General features: G+C 40.9%; 2 protein-coding genes across 4 annotated transcripts; both read left to right on the forward strand.

Annotated features, from left to right (window-relative positions):
• Positions 1–2,811: 2,811 nt before the first annotated feature.
• zmynd19 (zinc finger, MYND-type containing 19) lies at positions 2,812–11,232 on the forward strand. Of its 3 annotated transcripts, XR_013963495.1 has the most exons (7): positions 2,812–3,064; positions 4,367–4,426; positions 4,543–4,649; positions 5,403–5,543; positions 7,070–7,250; positions 8,240–8,610; positions 8,704–11,232. XR_013963495.1 is itself a non-coding variant. In XM_080756836.1 (6 exons), the coding sequence occupies exons 1-6, from the start codon at positions 3,014–3,016 to the stop codon at positions 8,779–8,781; spliced, it is 618 nt and encodes a 205-aa protein (XP_080612962.1). In that variant the 5' UTR covers positions 2,812–3,013; the 3' UTR covers positions 8,782–11,230. The 3 variants fall into 3 exon arrangements, 2 of the variants coding, with proteins under 2 accessions (XP_080612962.1, XP_080612961.1); XM_080756836.1 differs by lacking the exon at positions 8,240–8,610 and having other exon boundaries at positions 8,704–11,230; XM_080756835.1 differs by having other exon boundaries at positions 8,240–11,229.
• Positions 11,233–13,695: 2,463 nt separating this feature from the next.
• Positions 13,696–17,055, forward strand: tmem141 (transmembrane protein 141). Its single transcript, XM_080756802.1, has 5 exons — positions 13,696–13,872; positions 13,991–14,057; positions 14,275–14,358; positions 14,482–14,598; positions 16,980–17,055. The coding sequence occupies exons 1-5, from the start codon at positions 13,819–13,821 to the stop codon at positions 17,039–17,041; spliced, it is 384 nt and encodes a 127-aa protein (XP_080612928.1). The 5' UTR covers positions 13,696–13,818; the 3' UTR covers positions 17,042–17,055.
• The last annotated feature ends 3,212 nt before the right edge of the window (positions 17,056–20,267 follow it).

The raw sequence follows: 20,267 nt of genomic DNA on the forward strand, positions 1-20,267 counted from the left end.
GCTTAAATACATTATTACCCCCCCACCCCAGGGGTGGGTGGGTCTTGTACACATGACATCAGAGACCTCCAGACCACACATGTCACAGGTCACAGAAAACAGCTTCTCATGGCTTGGTTTATGACGTCCTTAAATGTACAAGCGTTCCACATTTCCTTGACATTTGAGAATGCCCTGTACGCTTATGCTCCGTTTAGTTTAAGTTAGGTTATTGATATGTATTTTCTTTGTGTATAACCCTGGTTTCCTTTATTTTTCAGATATATGATAATGATGCGTGGCTAGTCTGCTATCCGCGAATGTCTCCACGCTGGTTTCCTAAATGAGGGATATAAGTGCTGTTGGCACTCTGGACTCTGAATTCTGCAATCATGTGCTTCGGAAGAATGATGCGTCACCTGTGCGGTGACAATTTCTGGTCTTTGGAAAGCTGTTCTGTCAAGATGGCCAATCTGCAAGTTGAGCTCGTGGATGAGATGCGCAGTAGCCTAGTGCTTTGTGCTTGAGCCCTGTGCAGGAGCTACAAGACTGCCGGTTTGGATTGCTCTGTGCAGTTTTAACCACGTGACGCCTGCAGCACACTGTCAAGTGTGCAGGTGGACAGTTCTGAGCCTTGTTTGTTGTTATAAAACTGTGGTGACGCTGTGTAACGTAGACCTGAGGGAGGTTGCTCTGATATACTTAAAGAGAGCCTTGTAGGATTTTTTTTACCTGATATGTGATTTCAGGGTCGTTTCGCCTACTTCTACGTCCGGAGAGTTGTGATATTGGTTTTGAGTTCTTAAATGGGGGAAATGTGGAATGCTACATGTACATTTAAGGACGTCATAAACCAAGCCATGAGAGGCTGTTGTCTGTGACATGTGTGGTTCTGAAGGGGTCTTCTGAGGTCATGTATACAAGACCCACCCACCCCTGGGGGGGGGGGGGGGTATATAATGTATTTAAGCTGAAGCCTGACTGAGATGTGTTGAGTCAGTACGGTGTTCCATTGTAACGCGTCACTGCTGTCTCCGTATTCGAATACATTTCTATTCCAATACTCTGAATTGTGTCTGTCTCATTATTGTTGTTTCAACTATGTTATAAGTGCTCACCGACAGATCTTTAACATGTCATATATCTGTAAATATTCATTATTTTCTTGTTAATAAATTATTGCATTTATACCCGGGTGTCCGTTATGTGTCCATTACCCTTAGATCGCGCCGCCGCGGATTTATTTATTTCCCAAATGGTCTAAAAATGAGTTATTTAGCGTACTTTTACCAATGAATTAGCCTATACACAGACAGTAGACTAGGTGAAAACAAAAGAAACCTGATTAGCATTTGAGTACTTTTAACACCTCTGAACAGCCGGCGGAGAGGTTCACATTTTCGGAATTTTGCGACCGAGTCACAGAGGGTCAATAATTCCCAGAAAATCTGTAATGTTAATATAAAATGTCCACGAAAATCTTCATGGGGGCTAAAAGGGGCTATTTAATTCTTCATGGGGGATACATTTTGTCAAGTATAGTCGTTTATAAAGGCTGTGACATACTGTGATAAAGGTCTAAAGGCTATAAGACTACTGTAATCAACTAAAACGTTTCTTTCTACATGTTGAAACAACCAAAGGTGGAAATATACAGTCCAGAATAAAAATAGTTTTTGTGTTTTTTTGTGTTCTTTAATACCAACCAGTCCTTGGGCTAAAAACGGCAAGTGGCTTTGGCCAAATTTAGCCAATGGAGTGTTTTTCGTGCAAAACGAACTGAAATTTAGATTGGCCGCTGTGGCGACCCTAAAGGTCGCAGGCTCGGGCGCCCTTGCTAAATCATTAGAGCATGCCCTGGGCTACACCTGTGAAAAATGTGCCGGTTTTAGACGAATTAGCACAAAATATCCCTTATCTCTCCCTAAGCTCCTCCACTATCATAAATGAAGCATTGAATTAAATAGCATTACTATTTACAATATTGTCATTAGTTACATCTTCTCAAATCTGTAATGCATGCTAAAGGGCCTATGGCAGCAATTGTCATTGTGAGGATATTTATATTCTCGTCGTCTACCTGTAAAAGACTGAATTATGTCAAAAACAATGACATGGCATCCAGGTGATTACTGTGCCATAATGAGTAGGGTAATTTAATGAGGTTTCTACTGTTTTTAAAGACCCTAATCATTAAGGATGAATTGGGGCCTAATGGGATAAAGCCATGGGCTTTCTTGGGTTTAAACTAAAGTATTCAATCCAGTGTGTTTCTGTTATCCCTATTTCTGAAATATTTAATGTCCAAAATAATGAAGCCAGGTTGTGAGTGGTTAAAACAATAGTGCTGATTCATAATGTTATTAACAGATTGCAGGATGGGTACAGTCTAGCCCCGCAAGCAGAACCCGAATGTAGTAAAGTTCCGAGAGGGGCTAGGTACAGTCCAAGGAATTACTGGTCAATACAGAAACTGAAGAGGATAAAACCAGAAAAGCACTAATAGACTGTTTACATCCTTCATTTTCAATTCATCAAAACATTTAAAGACATAGCCTACAGATGCAAAAAGAAAAACATCAAATACACAGTTAATAGAAAAAAAAGAGAATACACATGAACAGAAAAAAGAGGGGGGGGGGGGCTCTTTTGAGAGCGGTTTTGAAGTTGGTAGGTAGGGACTTTATGGGTAGGGCGCTCCATGTTTTCGTGGCTCCGCTTCATTTTACTTTGAAGTCCGCTAATCGGAAATCCGACTGTTACTGAAGTTTACTTGACGCAGCAGGTCCCTGGCCTGAACGTTGTTCTGCTTCCTTACGCCAGTAGCGGTGTCAGAGAGGAGTTTCATTGCTACTGTAGTGCAGAGAACCAGAGGAAAACGGGCAGGGGGAAGGCTGAACCCATCAACCCACAAACTGGCATCGCATTGGGGCTGAGGGGGGTCGCCCTGACGAGTTCTCAACTTCAACGTCGTTCAAGTTGATCATAAGTTGAGCTGCGTGGTGTGACCATCTGCTCTCTCTCTCTCTCCCCAATGTCGGATTTCAAGCTCGGGATCGTTCGACTTGGCCGTGTGGCCGGGAAGGTGAGCTGGATTTGAGGAGGGCTGCCATGTGCGACGAGTAGAGGAGGGCCCGCACGGACCGCAAAAAGCGCATATAAACTCGCCGTGACGATGTCTGATCCCCTAACGGTTAAATTGCAAACAACCATTGTTATTACGGCGCCTGAGCAAAATGTTCTAAATCTTGTACAGTTTGTATTTTCAACGGATTAGTGATATGGCGCGACGACTCTTACTTGATTTTTCATCCGTCTCCGCTAAAGCTAACGATATGCCAGTTTGGCATGTTCGAGCTTGAGCGTGTCTGTGGATACGGAAACACTCGTGTTTGTGCGTGTGGTTGTATATGACGGATATGGGTTTTGAGTAGGCGGGCTCTAGAGCGGATGGCTCTGTTTAGAATGGAATAGAAACCAGGCTTTGCTCGGTACTGGTGACGCGAGGTTTAAAGCTAACATCAGCTAGCCCAGCAGCTAAACGTTAACCCATATCCAGTCTAAACGTCGTTCAGTCAACTGCATGTTTACTATTATCGTCAGGAGCAAGTGTTATTTTGCTTTCCATAGCTTATCACTTTTCCCACCTGTCTTTTTTAAGGTGAACTAAAATGTGACGAGGATATTGATGTGCGGCTTTAAGGAGGAGGAAGCCATTGCCACGCTAGAACGTTATATCCACTATCTTTTGTGTAACGCGACAGGGCTCTATGGTATAAATAATGATCATACATGGTTGATGTATGGCCTCAAACTGTCCATATATCTACTATCTAGAGTGGTACTTGAACTCTGAGTGTCTGTAACGGGTCCATTTGTTACATCAGACTGTACATCCTCAGTTCCCCACATTCCTCAGATCGGATGGATACATTATCATTTATCAGCTTCCTATTTGCAGAGTAGTGTCACAGATTGTAACAGGTTAACGATGGTTAACTGATTGCGTGACGTGCAATTTAACTGTAAAAAGGCTTGTCCCATTAAAATATGAAATTCAGTGTCACTCAAAATGCTTGTTTTGACCCCTCTGTATTTAGCATCCAGTCTGTGATGTATGTGATGTTTCCTCAGAGAGATTTGATGTTGGTATTTTGCTATGTGCTGTATGTGTCCACCCTTAATTTATACGGACAAAATCCAAGTAGATATAAAAATCTAATTTGTCGCCTGCACTGAGACGCATGTAAGGATGCTCCTTGTATGTCCGCATTTCCTTTGTAAACGTGTAGATTAAACATGCCACTTAATTCTGCTCTACAAGCAGGTTTACTTATTAGGCTTTTATTTGTTTCATTTAGTTCAATAAATAAATTGTTTGTTTCAGACTAAATACACACTGATTGATGAGCAGGACATACCGCTGGTGGAAAACTATGCGTTTGAGGTACATTGCATACATTTTCATTACAGGACTGATCTGGTTTAGGCATTCCAGATTTATTGTACTACATATAATATATATTGTATTTTCGTGTTCACATTTGCATTGATTTCACTTAGGCACGCATGGAGGTTGATGCGGATGGCAATGGGGCAAAGATCTTTGCTTATGCTTTTGACATTGGTAAAGGGCGATGGGCAGGCAGGCCACTACATGAACTGCTCTGGTGAGTTGATTAATTAAGACACAGATACTGAATATTGCAATTTATCTAATTTTTTCTTTACATTCACATAATTAGAACTGAATGGATGGAGTTAACCAGTGTGCATATAAACTGTTTATAGACTTCAGGGTTTGGAAGTTTGCTCTCATTGGAGAGACAGCTGTGTTATTGCCTTGAGGGGAATATTCCGTCATTTAAAATCCAACTGCTGTCTGCTTTTGACAGAATACTCCGTCAATTGTTGTTCTTTATTGATAATATGAAACTGTCTCGCTGACGAAAGATAAACATCGTAAGCTACTGCTAACTCAGCCGTTTCTTACAATGGAGGTCTGCGAGCAAGTAACCCGGATGTGAAAACATGGTAATCTACGTATGCCATATAATTTTGCTGAAAAACATGCGTATAACTTGCGCCTGGTTCCCGTGGGCTGGAGCCCCAAACCTGAGGAGATATCCAGCAAGCAGAGGTAGATTTGAGTTAATATTCTAAACTGAACTGATAACACTGACCCGGTTGCTATGGGGGGGGGGACTTAAGCTATATACATTGTCCTACGATGATGGTCAAAATAGAAGATCTACAAACTTGTGAGCTTGTATTGTAGTCTGCTACTTTTGCTGTTTTTGAAAATGGTTTCATATAACAGCATGCACAAAATAGGAATGGCAGGTTGAATGTGTTTAATAATAACCATTGTTATTCTGCAGTCTTACAGATAATTCTAAATGAATGTGCATATATTTCTATAGGGAGAAGCACAGAGGAGGCATTGCTCCCAGTTTTCAAGTGGTCCACATCAACTCTGTGACAGTGGACAACCGTCTGGACAACTTGCGCCTGGTTCCCGTGGGCTGGAGCCCCAAACCTGAGGAGATATCCAGCAAGCAGAGGTAGATTTGAGTTAATATTCTAAAATTATAAGACAGATCTTCTGAAATGACACTTTCCTAATGTTTCCTTGAATATGAACGATCTGAACGATGGAAAAACGGGGCTGTTTCTTTAAGATTGTGTTAATTTGCACCAGTCCGAGGCTAACTTTACGATGGAAACTATCACATTAGCAAACATACACAGATGTTTTAGATAAATTTGAAGTCACTCGCACTAGTTTCCAGTCCACTGCAGTTGCCTAGGCTTGGTATATTTTGATGACAACAAGCAAATCCTTTTCATATAAATGATTCAGTCTGACATTACCTCCACCCTAAGCACTCTCCAAGGGGGATGGGTTTTGATTTCCCTAACCAGGGATGGTAATTGATGTTCTTTTCAGTTCAATGTGTACTAACTGATTCAGTAAAATCCACTAAAACATCACCAGTTTGTTCAGTGCTTGGCTGGAGGTCGGCCTGGGTAGCCACTAGCCACTCACTGAACTGAAACACAGACAGGTCGTTCACTGATTGGATCAATCAGCACAACACGTTATCCCCTCAGGCAACAGGATCTAAACTGCAGGCACTTGCATTGTCGCACAATTTAAATTTGAAATGTTCCTCATAGTTCAATAATCTAGTATGCTTATTTGGTTGATGATGGCCTAAACACAGTTTACAGAGAGGATCGGATATGTTGATCTCTAATGATTGGTTATTACTCCACCAGTCACCTCAGCTCTTGCACACAGCTTGACAACATTAGCAAATCACTTTTTCAACTTGGAAAACTGCAGGTTAAAAATATAATGCCTGGCAGACCAGAGAAGCAGTCAAGTGGGCTTCAATCGGGATCCAGGGATGTTTCTTAAGTTGTTCAGAGTTACTATTGTTTTTTTGTATTGCTTGTTTGTTTCCAGTAGCTATTCCATCTCCTCTGTAAGTGTTGACTACAACATACACCTCTTGGTACAACAAGATGTAATGTGACACATTCCACAAATCACTATTCACCAGCATGTAGTGTATGGACAGCTTATCATACCACGTCACACTGACATAATGCAGGCATGTGTGCAGGCAGGTTGAAAAAGAACCCGCCCACTCATGAGCCACAATGCGAAAAGAAGGCATGTGTAAAAAAAAATTACACTTCAATGCATTCCATTGAATAAAGGTTTCAATTCCCACTCTGCACACCCCAGGGTCATCTTTAAATAGAGTAGCGTAAATGGACTATTCACTCTAATAAATACAAGTGGCCGTGGGAAGCTGGGTGTGGAGGGTGATCTGTCACTGCAACTCCTTTAGGTTTGTTGAGTCACCTGTTGGGGAGCAGTACTTCCTCCACAAGTTTAGCACCGCTCCGAGTGAAATCCCTCACTGTCCGTTGAAAAGAAGTGACTGGTGACATCACGTGTATCGGAGGGTGCACGTGGCTGTCTGCGGCCAACCATGTTGTCACTTTATGTGTAGTGAATACTTTTTGACTAATGTATATCCTATCCACCTGCTCTTTCTCTGTTTTCCATCTTCAGAGAGCAGTCCTTGTATTGGTTGGCCATCCAACAAGTGCCAGCTGATCCAGTGGAAGAACAGTACCTTGAGCTGAGTCGAACGCGTTATTACAATGCCAACGGGGAGCTAGTAGAGGAGGAGGAATGCTCATGCACCTATTACGAGTGTCACTACCCTCCTTGTTCACTCATTGAGAGGAGGGTATGTATCATCACTGGCGGTCTTAACAAAAACATATTTGATGTTTGTAATAGGATCATACCGGTACCATTACCATTGCCATAAATTGTATATTTTAGACGTTGTGTACATTTTAACCAAAGTTTAAAAATAAAACTTACCTGAATAATTGAAGCAATTTTGGCCAAACATAAATGTGAATTTAAAATGTAAAGACTATTTTCTGGACATTTTATTTATTATTCTTTTCAAATCAAGCTGTAGTTTAAAGGACAACTTTAGTTTTTTTCAACCAAGGGTCATGTTTTAGGTTGTTATTAGAGAAACTAAAAGGTGAGTGTTAATTTTCTTTCATTTGCTGCTTTCTTTCGTTTTAGGGATTTTAGCCGTTTTTGACAGGGGGGCGGGGGCATTCGAGCATGGGGCTAAATATGTATTTTTAAACAATTTTATGGTGATTTATTTTTTTATGGTTTACTATAGTCCTAATAAATGCCAGGAAATTACATCTGGCCACAGAAGATCACAGGATCTATTGAATGATCTATTGAACTTACATATTGAGCCTATACACACAGTTTAAGCCTTCCCCCAGTAGGCTACCTTCACATTCAGTAGATCCTGTGATCTTCTGTGGCCAGATGTAATTTCCTGACGTTTATTAGGACTATAGTAAACCATAAAAAAATAAATCACCATAAAATTGTGTTAAAAAATACATATTTAGACCCATGCTCGAATGTCCCCACCCCCCTGTCAAAAACAGCTAAATTCCCTAAAACGAAAGAAATCAGCAAATGAAAAAAGATTAACACTCATCTTTTACTTTATCTAATAACAAACTAAAACATGAACCGTGGTTGAAAAAAACGTGTCCTCTTGATAATTTGTCAAATTATAAGTTGGAAGATGAAAAGCGATGTTGTACACATACAGCCACAGTGCCAATCATGTTTTCTCTCACTTAGACACACAATTTAAGGTGATCTTGGTTTCATGCTTCTCCACAGCTCAGAGAGTTTAACATCTGTGGGCGCTGTCAGGTGGCACGTTACTGCGGCTCCCAGTGCCAGCAGAGGGACTGGCCTGCCCACAAGAAGCAGTGTCGTGAGCGCAAACGGGTGCTGGCCCTGGAGTCCGAGCCTGAACGATGATCCCCTCCCTCCATTCTCACCAGGAATAGGAGAGAGAATGGGGGGGAAGGATTAGACTTGTGGGAGGGGAGGGGGCGGGGGACAAAGTGCAAAAATGAAGAAAATAATAATAATCTGCTGACAAGAGACTAACGACGGCGGACATTGTTGGTTGGTTGATGGGGTGATTGGGATTGAAGAGATGGAGAAGAATGAAACAAAAAGACAACTACCACTTCCCAGAACTGGTAAATCTCCATAGCGTGCTTCCCATGTGGATGGGGATGTTTGGGAAACATTATTATTATAATAATTATTATTATTGTTTCGTTTTTCTTGAGGTTGGAGACCCTCGAGCTCTACCTGCTGCTAAGGATTTGTATGTGAGGGAAGGGAGAGAAGTTGTTCCACTGATTTAAAAAGTTGGCACACTTGGACCACAGTCGACTATGGACAGTTGTCATCCACTTTTCTTCTCCACCCACCCACCAGCTGGGTTGATGTGGGTGCGTTTTGGGATCTAGGGGCTACAGTACCTGTCATTTAGCTGGTACAATGGGACATGGACCTTTTCACTGTACTGCTCCCCCTATGACCTCTCTGGTACACATGGCTGCCATCGACCTGGTCTTCCACCACCTTAGTCACCTGTCTGTCATTCTCTCCTGAGACCAACCAGAACATGCAACAGATCGATTTCACTGATTGAATCACACTACCAGTATTGTGTGTTTGTTTGTGTGTGTGCCTGCGCGCGCGTGTGTGTGTGTGTGTGTGTGTGTGTGTGTGTGTGTGTGTGCTGCCGTTACAGACTGAAGGACACTGATGAAGTGGTTAAGGAGGGTTGATTAGTGTATGTCTCTTGCTTTTCAAAGGTGGCATATTATTACTGCTCAAAGATATTTTGTTCTGGATCTTGTGGGGGGAAAAGATTGACAGTTCTGTCAAGAAAAAACTATTCTGAACGTTTCCTTGGTAAAACGATTTATTAAATTCAAATAATTTCAAAGAAACTGAATTTGAATTGGCTAGGTTTATAGTTATTTGACCCGCAAAAGAAACCTTTGTACTTCATTGGCATTCCTCTAAACTAAAGAATGATTAAAATTGGCCAACTGAAGGTTTATAAGTGGCATGCACTCTGAAACACCTCCATTCGATCAAATTTGATCTTTTGATCATTTTTGATTCTTGACACTTAGTCTGTCGTTGCAGCAGGATCCAGTGTTGTAACTTTTATTTATGATGTTTTGTTGGAGAAAGCCTATTGATTGAAATATGTTTATAAAACATTGTGAAGCACATTATTCTAACCACATTGTAGCCATTAAAGCAAAATCACAGAAAGCTAATGTTATGGGACTTTTTCGTGGGTATGTTGGAGATCTGGGCCTGTTAATTTATTTTTAGGCATTGTTCTTATCTAATGGAAAATGTCCTGATTCTGACAAATGAATGAATCGATCTCTACACTTCTTGACATGACTTGTCCTTCCAGATGTTCCTACAGCCCAGCTCACACTATCACTGAAGCCGGATTTATGCCTAGTTGTGGACAGTTGTCACGAAAATAGCCGATATACGTACAAGCTTGCACTGTGACACTTTGTGAGCTTGCCTTGTATGTAGGCTAATTTGGTGCAAGACCTCCCCCACAAAACCAAGTGTAATTCGGGCTTGAATACTCCTCTGTGAGGGATGTCCTGGGATAAAACACTTGAAATCCCCACATAATGCCCAGGTTGACTTTAAATAGGAGACCGTATGTATTCAAAAGGCCTAATACCAATTCCTTTTTATTTTATTTTTTTCTTCCTACTGCACAGGTGTGATTCAAGTAAATTGGGTTCAGTTTCATCCCTCTAAGCACCTACCTTCTCACTGTATTGTCCTCACTCGCACTAAATGTGTGTCTTCCTGTTGTGTCTTAGGTGATGAGTTCAGACACATTTGCATGTGGCACCAGATGCACATGCGGTTTGATTGTTTATTTTGTATGTGGACGGGTTCTCAACACTGCTCAAATGTTGGCTCCCATGTTAAAGTCTTTGTCATACTCATAATTATGATTGGATGGGGAGTTATTGGCGGCAGGAGTGTACAGAATGTGTCAGAAATCCTTTTGTTTTGTAAGAATATAAGCATTAATCACCTAGAAATACAGAGCTACAGTATGTGAATAGAAGTACAGTTGGGGGTAACTGACCATCTCTTCACTGTAAAATGATAAAATAAAGGAATAAATTGTGATCCTTTTATTGGGATGTTGAAATTACGACCCATCCTAGAAGATGAAGAGACTTGACATTCTTGCCGTGGCCTATCGGGTGTAACCTGTCGCTGCCAGATCCAAGAAGCTTGCTACACACATTTGTTTCACAGCTAACATGGTTACTCAATACCGCCCCCATCTGCCAGAGTCAGGTTATATCGGGTGTAGGCCTATAATGCTAAACTCATGTATAAGACTCATATTTTATCTATAGTACAGTATAGGCCCAATCTCACAGATTGGCTGATGGGAAACAATGTATTTAAAATTGAGGTGACAGAAAATAATGTGAGGTGCTGTGTGTGTGTGTGTGTGTGTGTGTATATATACAATTCACAATGATGACCTGACAAAAGTAGGGACATGAAATTATGGGAAGTGACTGCGAATACAGGTAGATTTTCAAGTGTGTATTAATAAACATGACACAAATGACTGAATAAAGTCTTAGGTTGAGTTGTTTTCTTAGAAATATGCCTGTATGCTAAAACAGCTTTCTTTTTCTTCTGTAGTTCAGCCTTGAAGTGCTATAAGAGAGGGGACTACAAATGCCAGAAACACAAGTAGTGTTTGTTCAGTAATGGGTCTGGTCTCCATGTCTCTCCAGCTCTTAAGTAAACAGAAAATACATTTTCAAGTCATGATACCAATGTTATTCAATCAGGAGAGAACTCATACAGGATACAAGATTAAATAAGTTAAATTGGAAGTGATCACAGCAAGAATGAGCAGGCAAATTGGAACTGGAACACTAAAAATTAAGCTGATAAATAGATACTGGGAAAATTGTTCTTTACCATCGTTGTGACTCTTGTACTGTATGTTGCATTTCTTTCTGTGTGTGTGTGTGTGTGTGTGTGTGTGTGTGTGTCAGTGGTTGTTGCATTCTTTCCATCTGTCTCCCTATCAGGTATACATACCCCTTGCCACCAGCCTCTCCCCTCAGTACCACCCTCCATCTACGATACGATAGAGCTCTTATGGTGTGAGCAGTCAGTAGGAATGTCTCAGCGATCGGGCTAATCTCTTCTCATGTTCACCGAGACATCTGTCACAGCATTAGCGTTATGAGTTCATCTATATTGCCTTCATTGCTTTTGTTCATGCTGCTTTTTGTGTGGACATTTGAACATGTTCTGCTTAGTGTCTCTTTTACAAGTCTAAATGTATTTGAATGATTTGTTTTTAACTGTTTATAATATTTTATGGGGTTTCTTGGGATGTCATCCACTTTACAACTAGGCAAATCTGAATGATTTGGCATGGGACACAAGCTCAGGCTTGATCACCATGTAGCTGTACAGTTTAAAGGAAGAACCACCCCCTGATTCAAAGGGCACACTACTGAGGATGTGTCCTGGTATTCTTACCCCAGTTTAAAGCCCAACCACACCGGTAGGGATGTCCTTGGGACAAAACCGTTATAAGGTCAACCACACGTCCACACCAATGCAACTCATTGCAACTCATTGACTTGCAATTTGCATTGGTGTAGTTGACCTTTACCGTCTCGTCCCGTCTCAACCCTTTGGTGTGGTTTGGGATTAAGCGATAGGCCTATACACCTCCCATGCCACTCTTAGCATCAAGGCAAACCTCATGTGAGTGCATACTATCTATTGGCACAATGGACAGTCTCAACATCATGCCCGTGTTTTATGATTCTAATCTATTTGGTTATTAGTTTGAGATTAAATTATTTTGTTTTGTATCAGTGACACTACATTTAGAGCTTCAAAATACTAATATGTTTTTCTATTTTTAGTTATGTCAGTTTTAACAAAAGGGCGTATGGGTGCAATAGGGACATCATAGTACGCCGGTGTGCAAGTGCAGCATCAGCTGACAAGTTAATAGAACTGTTTTTTGTTATCAGACTGCTTTAAACAAAAATTGTAATAGTAATATTCTAAGTAAAGCTCAGAATATTGATATTATGCTACTTTTATAATAATTATTGTCCTCCTCCTTGGTATAATCTGTTCCAGGTGAACACACACCTGAATTGAGTGGGAGAACTCCTTATGGAGTAGGTTTTGGAATTGATAAAGCTATACAATACTAGACCGGTGCCCAACTGTAGAGCACTCTGTGTCCCTTTTTTGCCCATAATGGAGTGTTGTGATGTCAGAATAGGCCAGCTCCATACAGTATGGATCTTGCGGGCAGGGGCCCTGTCCAGAGCCCGGGGGGCAGAGGCCTTTTGTGGCGGTTCTGGACAGCCGTGGGTCCGACCGACTCTACACCGGGCACGGCTCAGCCAAATATTGGCATTCTGATTGTTCTGGGATGTAGGCACACTACCTGTAGATCATCTGTGCAAGTATGATGTAAAAACAATCAGCAGGTAGAAAATGACAGAGGATTAACTTGGAACTCCATCTTTCAGAGTAGGTGTTTTTTGCCTATGTGGTGAGTAACTTCATGGATCAATTTCATGACCTTTGCAGTAAAAGTGAAAAAACTATGTCCCGTTTTGTTATACCTCGGGGAGGGGTACCTCGAAAACTAAGCCTCTTTTTTAGGGTTTGGTCCTGCACTATCTAATGGCAGTTGCATTTAATGCATTCTTCTGCTGACTAAACAGCTAAATTGCATCCTTATTTAAATGAATACATAACACAAAATAATTAAATAGTGTCAGAAATTAGGTGTAGTGTGGGGCCTTACATTTTTCCTTTCATATTGTGAGGGGCTATATGAATATGCAACTAGCTTGGCTCAGCCAGACTTCATCCACCCCTAATGCATGGTATATTAGTATCGCAACACAAGGCTAATATGCAACTTCCTCACACTCAGACAAAACATTCCTGGATTCCTGAGTGAAAGATGTAAATGTTTAAGTAGAGAGCAGCAAGCTTTCCTATACGAGCAAAGTTACAATTCAACTAACAGATACACACACTATGATAGACTGTAAAAGTATGATACACACACACTGATAACATAACAACTTAACTCATCAGACTTGTTGGTAGACAATTGCAGTATCACCTCCACTCCACTTGGCGGCATCATGTGTTGAGAAAAAACAATCTTGTCTTTGCAAGAAGGAAGTCAGTCAGTGGCAAGTTAGATAATAATAGGCTACTAATAACTGGATGGATAATAACTATACATAAGACCATGTCGAGGAAGAATATCATTCTGTGACCGATATTTCATCAACACAGACATCAACATGGTCAACATCGGACTCACGAAAGTAGACGATGCTTTGGCAGCAAAACATCCTGTGCGTAACATTCATAATAGCTGTGGTGCACTGGTGGTGGCATGCTTCCAAGGTTGATGGCATTCACCTTTCCCATCAATACAATAATGTATTTGACGTTGTATTATTATCCTCCTAGGGTTTAGGGCAATATGCTGCTTGTCAGTCCCACGCCTTTATGAAAGGGACTGGGACCTTTATTTTGGGTGAGTCATGGGTAAAGTTTTACTCTTATCTGAGAGGAATAATAAAACGAGACTTATCTGAAATATTCTATAGCCTAGTTATAAATGCTTTTGTATGTTGCATGTATATATATATATAGTGTGTGTGTGTGTGTGTGTGTTTTCGTGGTGATCTTACGATGATGTACTAACGTTATAGTAAACGGATGTACAGTATCCTGTTTTGTGCTCCTGTTAGGTACCGCTGGTTTATTTGCAATTCAAAAAGCTCTACAGATGAAGCTTCCTTATCCCCTTCAATGGAACCTACTTATATCAGTTGGTGAGACAATAAATAGTCTGTAACCAGTTCACTCCACATACCAGACCATGTCACTTGACTCACTAGTGTCTTTATTTGTCAGAAATTGTCACTTTTCTCACTCTCCCCACCCTCTGTTTTCAGTGGCTTCATCAGTTGGGAGCTATGCAGTGACACGCTGGGAGACACAAAAGTGTACAGATCTTTGGATTCTACTAGAAACTGGCAAAGTCCCAGACAGATCACCACCGGCACCACAATGTGAGTTTTATTTGAGATAATCGCAATAGTTTTTGGCATAATCGTCAAAATCGTTTCCATGTTGAAAAATGTTCATACATTTTCAAGCAAAAATAGCAGAATTATTAATTAAGTATTTTTAAAGTAAAGGCACAGTCGGTAGTGCTGTCGCTTCACAGCTAGAAGGTGCTAGATTTGATTCCCGCTGGGGATGCTGTGGGCGCTGGGGGGCGTGTTCTCTCATCCGCGTCATCAGTGCCCATACCCGATGTGGGGTTGACGAAAGGGCCTGTGTGGAGTTTGCATGTTCTCCCCGTGTCCCCTAGGGTAGGTACCCTCACAAAAAACATGCAGTAATCCTGGTCTCTAAACTACCTCCCCCTGGCCAGCTGGGGTGCCTGATGGAGGGGAAAGGAACTGGTCGGAATAACGTGTTCCTTCCATGCGCTACGTCCGGCCGGGGAAACTCCCCTCTCTCAGGTGAAAAGAAGCAGCTTGGACGATGAGTATACATGCATAGAAGGAAGCATGAGGTCAGTCCGCTGCCCCCCCCAGGTTGGCAGAGGAAGTGTAGCGTCCAGGATTACATGATTAGAATTAGATAATTGACACTGGGTGAAAAAATGGGATCGTGGGATAAGTCTTTTTAAAGTATAAAATTATTGAATTATTATTATTATTATTACTAATATTAGTAATTTATTTCTATGTTTAAGTTATTTGTCGTATCTGCCCTATGTCACTTTTGATTATGAAGCCTAAAAAACAAACAGAAATGTAATTTGTATTCATATGTTGCAATGTCCATTGTCCAATGGTCAAAAAAGTAATCGTCAACTTAAATTTGTAATCGTGACAGCCCTAAAAGTGAGTACACGTCTTTGGACCTGCTAACCAATTGTCCATGCCTCATGTGCTATTATTTCAACTGATGTTTGCAATCATGCATTTTTCACATTGTTCAAACTTGGCCTTTGTATCATGCATATTTTATACCTCTAATCACTTAAGCCCTACACTTAATAGTGGAAGTAGCTAATCTACAAACTCACAATATGTTGCATTCACATTTCACAATATGTTGCATTGCGACCTTGAAGATTTGTTTTTTGTCTCCACCAGGCCGAAGGCATGGGAGAGAGTAGGCCACTTTGTGCAAAGAAAATTTGGACAGTACACCTACAGATTTTGTCCAAACATTACGCAAATTGGTACACAGTCTCTCTAGACTCTAGAGAGACTGTGTACCAATTTGCGGGTCGGAGAATAAATACAGTATGAATGACGGCGGGATTTATTTGACAACTCTGTCCTGCTTTCTTCACGAGAAGAGAAGAGCGCTCACAGCTGCTAATATGGTAGCAGCCGTGTGGCTGTCAGTTCTCTTTACGGCATGACGTAATGGGAACCTGGGTCTGGGAAGCTCAGAGCTGCAGCCATTGGCTCATGATACGAGCACACGACCAATGGGACAGATCATTCAGTGTTGCTAAGATACCACCACCCCACCACACACGCACACACACCCTTGGACGATGGGGTCTATTCTCAAACTCAGAGCCACAGCGCTCTGCTCAAAATTAATTTGCATGTGACGAGCGGCACTGACATTATTCCAATGGGTCTGTCTGACACTTCGCGATCGACTGGAAACGTTCCCGCGAGCTACCGGTAGATCGCGAACCCCCGGTTGGTTACCCCTGCTCTAGAGCCATTCAACGAAACAGGTCATTCAGATTTTTCAGACTCAATCCTGATTGACTAATATTGGCTTCCAAAGTTAGCAAGAGTGCTCAGTTTCAAACAAAATGCTGCAAATCATGAACACATCGTGTGATTTCCGTGAAATTGTGCACGCATATTCCCACTAGGCTGAGGAAGAAATACCACTGGAACATTTTCAACTCAGCCTCATGGTGGTGCTATAACTGGCCGATTTGTGTTTTCACCTCTAACTGCATGTGTAAAACTTTGTATGCACACTCCCTAGAGACATCCTTCAGATGTTATCCAAATTTCATGCAAATCGGTACACATGCTCTCCATAGTCATGTGATCAAGACGGGTTTGTTTGATTTCTCTTTTTTTTTTCCAAACATCACACACACTCCTATCCTCCTGGTGGAGACCTGTGCCTAGAAGGGCACTTTTTCTAGTTATTTACAGTATATATTTTTATGAATTGCCTATAATGAATTGCCTATATGACATGCCCAAACTTGGGACAGCAGGTTGAAAGTGTTAACCTGCCTTATTATGAGCAAGAATGTCTGCTAAAGGCCTAAAAAAAAAAAAAGTAATTGTACATTTTAAGTCAGAACTTAAAGTATAATGAAATATGAACATGTATATTTTCTAGGTGCCTCTAATAATGTTGTTTTACTTTTCTGTCTGTCTTTCAGTACCCAAGTCGGATGAACAAACAGGGCCTAAGAAGACTCCTTATGGTGATGTAATGGAGTGACACAAAAAAACAGACCCCCCGCCCTTGTTTTTGGTATGGAGAAATCAAACATTAAGCTTATGACCCTGTATTATTTAAATTGTGATGTGTTGTTGGCATTGTGGCACAGAGAGGTTTGCCACTAGTGGTCTGTGTTCAGCTACCAATATTTGTAGAGCTGTTCATTTTACTTTACCTTAATGGAAAAAACAGTTACCTGACTGTACATGAACACAATTTTCATTGTGATTATTTATTATGATGGCTGTTTGTTTTTGTATGGCATGTTTGGCATATATGATATAAAATCGCAAGAGTAAATATTGCAACCTAAAATATATATATAAACAAGAACAATCATGGAACAATGTCTCACCATTTGGATGTTTTGTAGTTGTGTTGTGAATCAAGAGAGTAGTTTGCTGTACTAGCAGCGAAATGGTGTGATATGTTCTACACCAAAATGTTGCCATGCCCTATACTCTTGTTGAAAGTCAAGTATTCAATCACATCCCTTCTCCTCCGAATGTTTACATAAATACACCCTGTCTGAACCGGTAACATAATAATGCCTGTATTATTTAGAAGTTGTACACTTTGCAGGCTGTAATCCTGTCTTGAATTAGTACAAAATTGAAGTGTACATGCTGTTAAGCCTGGTATAGTGTACCGAAAATAGCCGATCTACAGTACAAGTTTTCATGTTGCATCCAGGACCCATTGTGAACTTGTCAACCGGGTATTTTTGTGACACCGTCGTACAGTGGAGCGTAAATCAGGCATTATTATATCTCCCTCTCTCCGAGTCCGCAGAGAAACATCTTCGCGGAAGGAGGAATAGTCGGCTCACCATTTTGCTTATTCCTTCTAAATCTCTGTATATAAAATATAGGTCACTCAGCGAATCTCTTAGTTACATCAACATTGTTCTTCGACAATAACTGTTTTTTGTAGTAAAGTAAAACGATTAGACTGTTCGCAACTTTGCATTGGCTATTTCGCTACTGCCGAGTACTTTGGATTGCACACACACACACACACACACACACACACACACACACACACACACACACACACGCACGCCTGTAAGCCACCCCCCCACACACACACACACAACACTACCCCGTCCCCGTCCCCCACACACACACACACAACATCATTTTTTTTTAAATTCCAATTCATTTTGACGTGCAGTGTCTCTCTCTCTCTCTCTCTCTCTCTCTCGGCACGCAACACACACAGGAATTGGGCTAATATAGGCTACCAATTATGTTATAATCTTGAGTTACATTAAATAACTGTCTTTCTCCGCATGCGCACGCGCGCACACATTATTCAAGTGAAATGCGTAACGCCAATATTGGGCTAATATAGGCTACCAATATGTGGGTATAGCCTACAGGGATTTACCGACGGAATTAATATATATATATATATATATATATATATATATATATATATATATAATCATCTATACCAGGGGTGCCCACACTTTTTTTTTTACTTCAGAGCTACTTTCAAAACGACCAGCTCAACATACCCACCAAATAAAACTATCATCCCATTGCTGAAAATAGTTACAAAATGTAATTGAGGGGCCTTTCATAGGCTACATATAAGACAAACGCACATGAAATGGGAAATAGAGGGGGGGAAATGGAAATGGTAGGGTTTTATTTTTGCTGGTATTTGACTTTGCTACTGATGATTGTAAGCAACAACAAGTATTGCATTGTGTGTTTGAGCTGACAGGCCCTTTTTGATGTCAATCAATCAAGTCATCTCAGGTCATCTAAAGCGGCAGATGCAAAAATCGTTTTTTATATTCAAATTATAATTTTTTTTAGGGGCATGTCATGTGGTCTACCTGCAAAGCCTTTGTAGATCGTGATCTACCATTTGGGCACCGCTTAACGTCAGATCAGGGGTTTTTGTCGCGTGCGCCAAAAATGCTCCCCGACAGCATAATCGGAGCAAATACCAGGCAGTGTGTACGAGCCTTAACATGTTGACTACACTACACTAATAAGGACACATAATAACTAATAACCCATCCGTTACTACATGTGGAGTCAACTCCCACAATTACCTTCTTCCCATAGTGCGCTGCAACGTAACTAGGATGAGCGGCCCGTCAGGGCTGCGAAATTCTAGTTATTACACAATGGTAAAGGAGTGCCCAGAGGCTTCCTGGAATGAGAGACACATTTCTGTGTTAAATTGTCACCACAGTTTTTTCATCATGTAGGCCTACTATGAAAACTCACATTTGCTTTAATAACTAATGTCTATATGAATACTGCCATTTGTCATGATAAGTCACCATGCAGATACTGTATGAACTTCATATTTAGATAATATTGTCATGTGATGCTTTACACTATACAGTGCCACTATACAAAACCACAAGAAATACATTTTATACATTACAAGTTTAGATTGTGGATTGTTACCTATAGAGTTCAGCAGCGAAGTCAGAACAGGATCACCTTTTAATGAATGAATGAAAAATGTATTGCACAGTGATTATGATAGTGTTATGGTTTGTAACTTTTGTGACTCAAATTTGCTTAGCTGAACTAGTTTCTCTTTCACTAATGGCGCCATTGAAACAATGGTCTCTTTCAAGTATATAATATTGTTGAGGAAACGGAATGACCAAAGTCCAGTCTTATAGGCTCACAGTGATGGAAAGCCACAACTGCAGGAAGCTGCAAACATGCGTTCAAATAAAGAAAATGTTATAGTCTCATACAAATGCATTCTGAATAATGCATTATTGCTATCTTGCTCCAACCAGAATCCACCCCCACTCTCTTTTTCTCTTGTCCTCCCACAGGAATTCAGCTCTGCTTAAACACCCACAAGACTTGAATGTTTTGAAGCCTCCTTGCTTAAATAAAGAGGCATGTATAAATGAGCTCTCAAATCCTGTATCTCTTTCACAATGATCATATTAAAGAGACAATTGAGCGTGTGCGTGTTTAGCCTATAGTGACTCAGGATATATTGGTCTAATAACCAAAAGAGGCCTCTGCACAAGTCTGGAGTCAACATGAACGTTTTGTCACGTGTGACAGTATGTGCGTAGGAGACAAGTGGGAGCGTGAGTGTCTGACCCTGTAAGCCGTGATCAGAATGCTTTCTCATCTCCAGTGCACACTGGTTTGTATAATATTAATTTGTACATTTGTAACAGTCCCAGTGGAATGATCTCCTACTCTAAATTACGTATAGCCTATTAACC

The sequence above is a fragment of the Protomyctophum bolini genome (assembly GCF_963924005.1).
Source record: "Protomyctophum bolini genome assembly, chromosome: 22".
Taxonomy (NCBI): Eukaryota; Metazoa; Chordata; class Actinopteri; order Myctophiformes; family Myctophidae; genus Protomyctophum; species Protomyctophum bolini.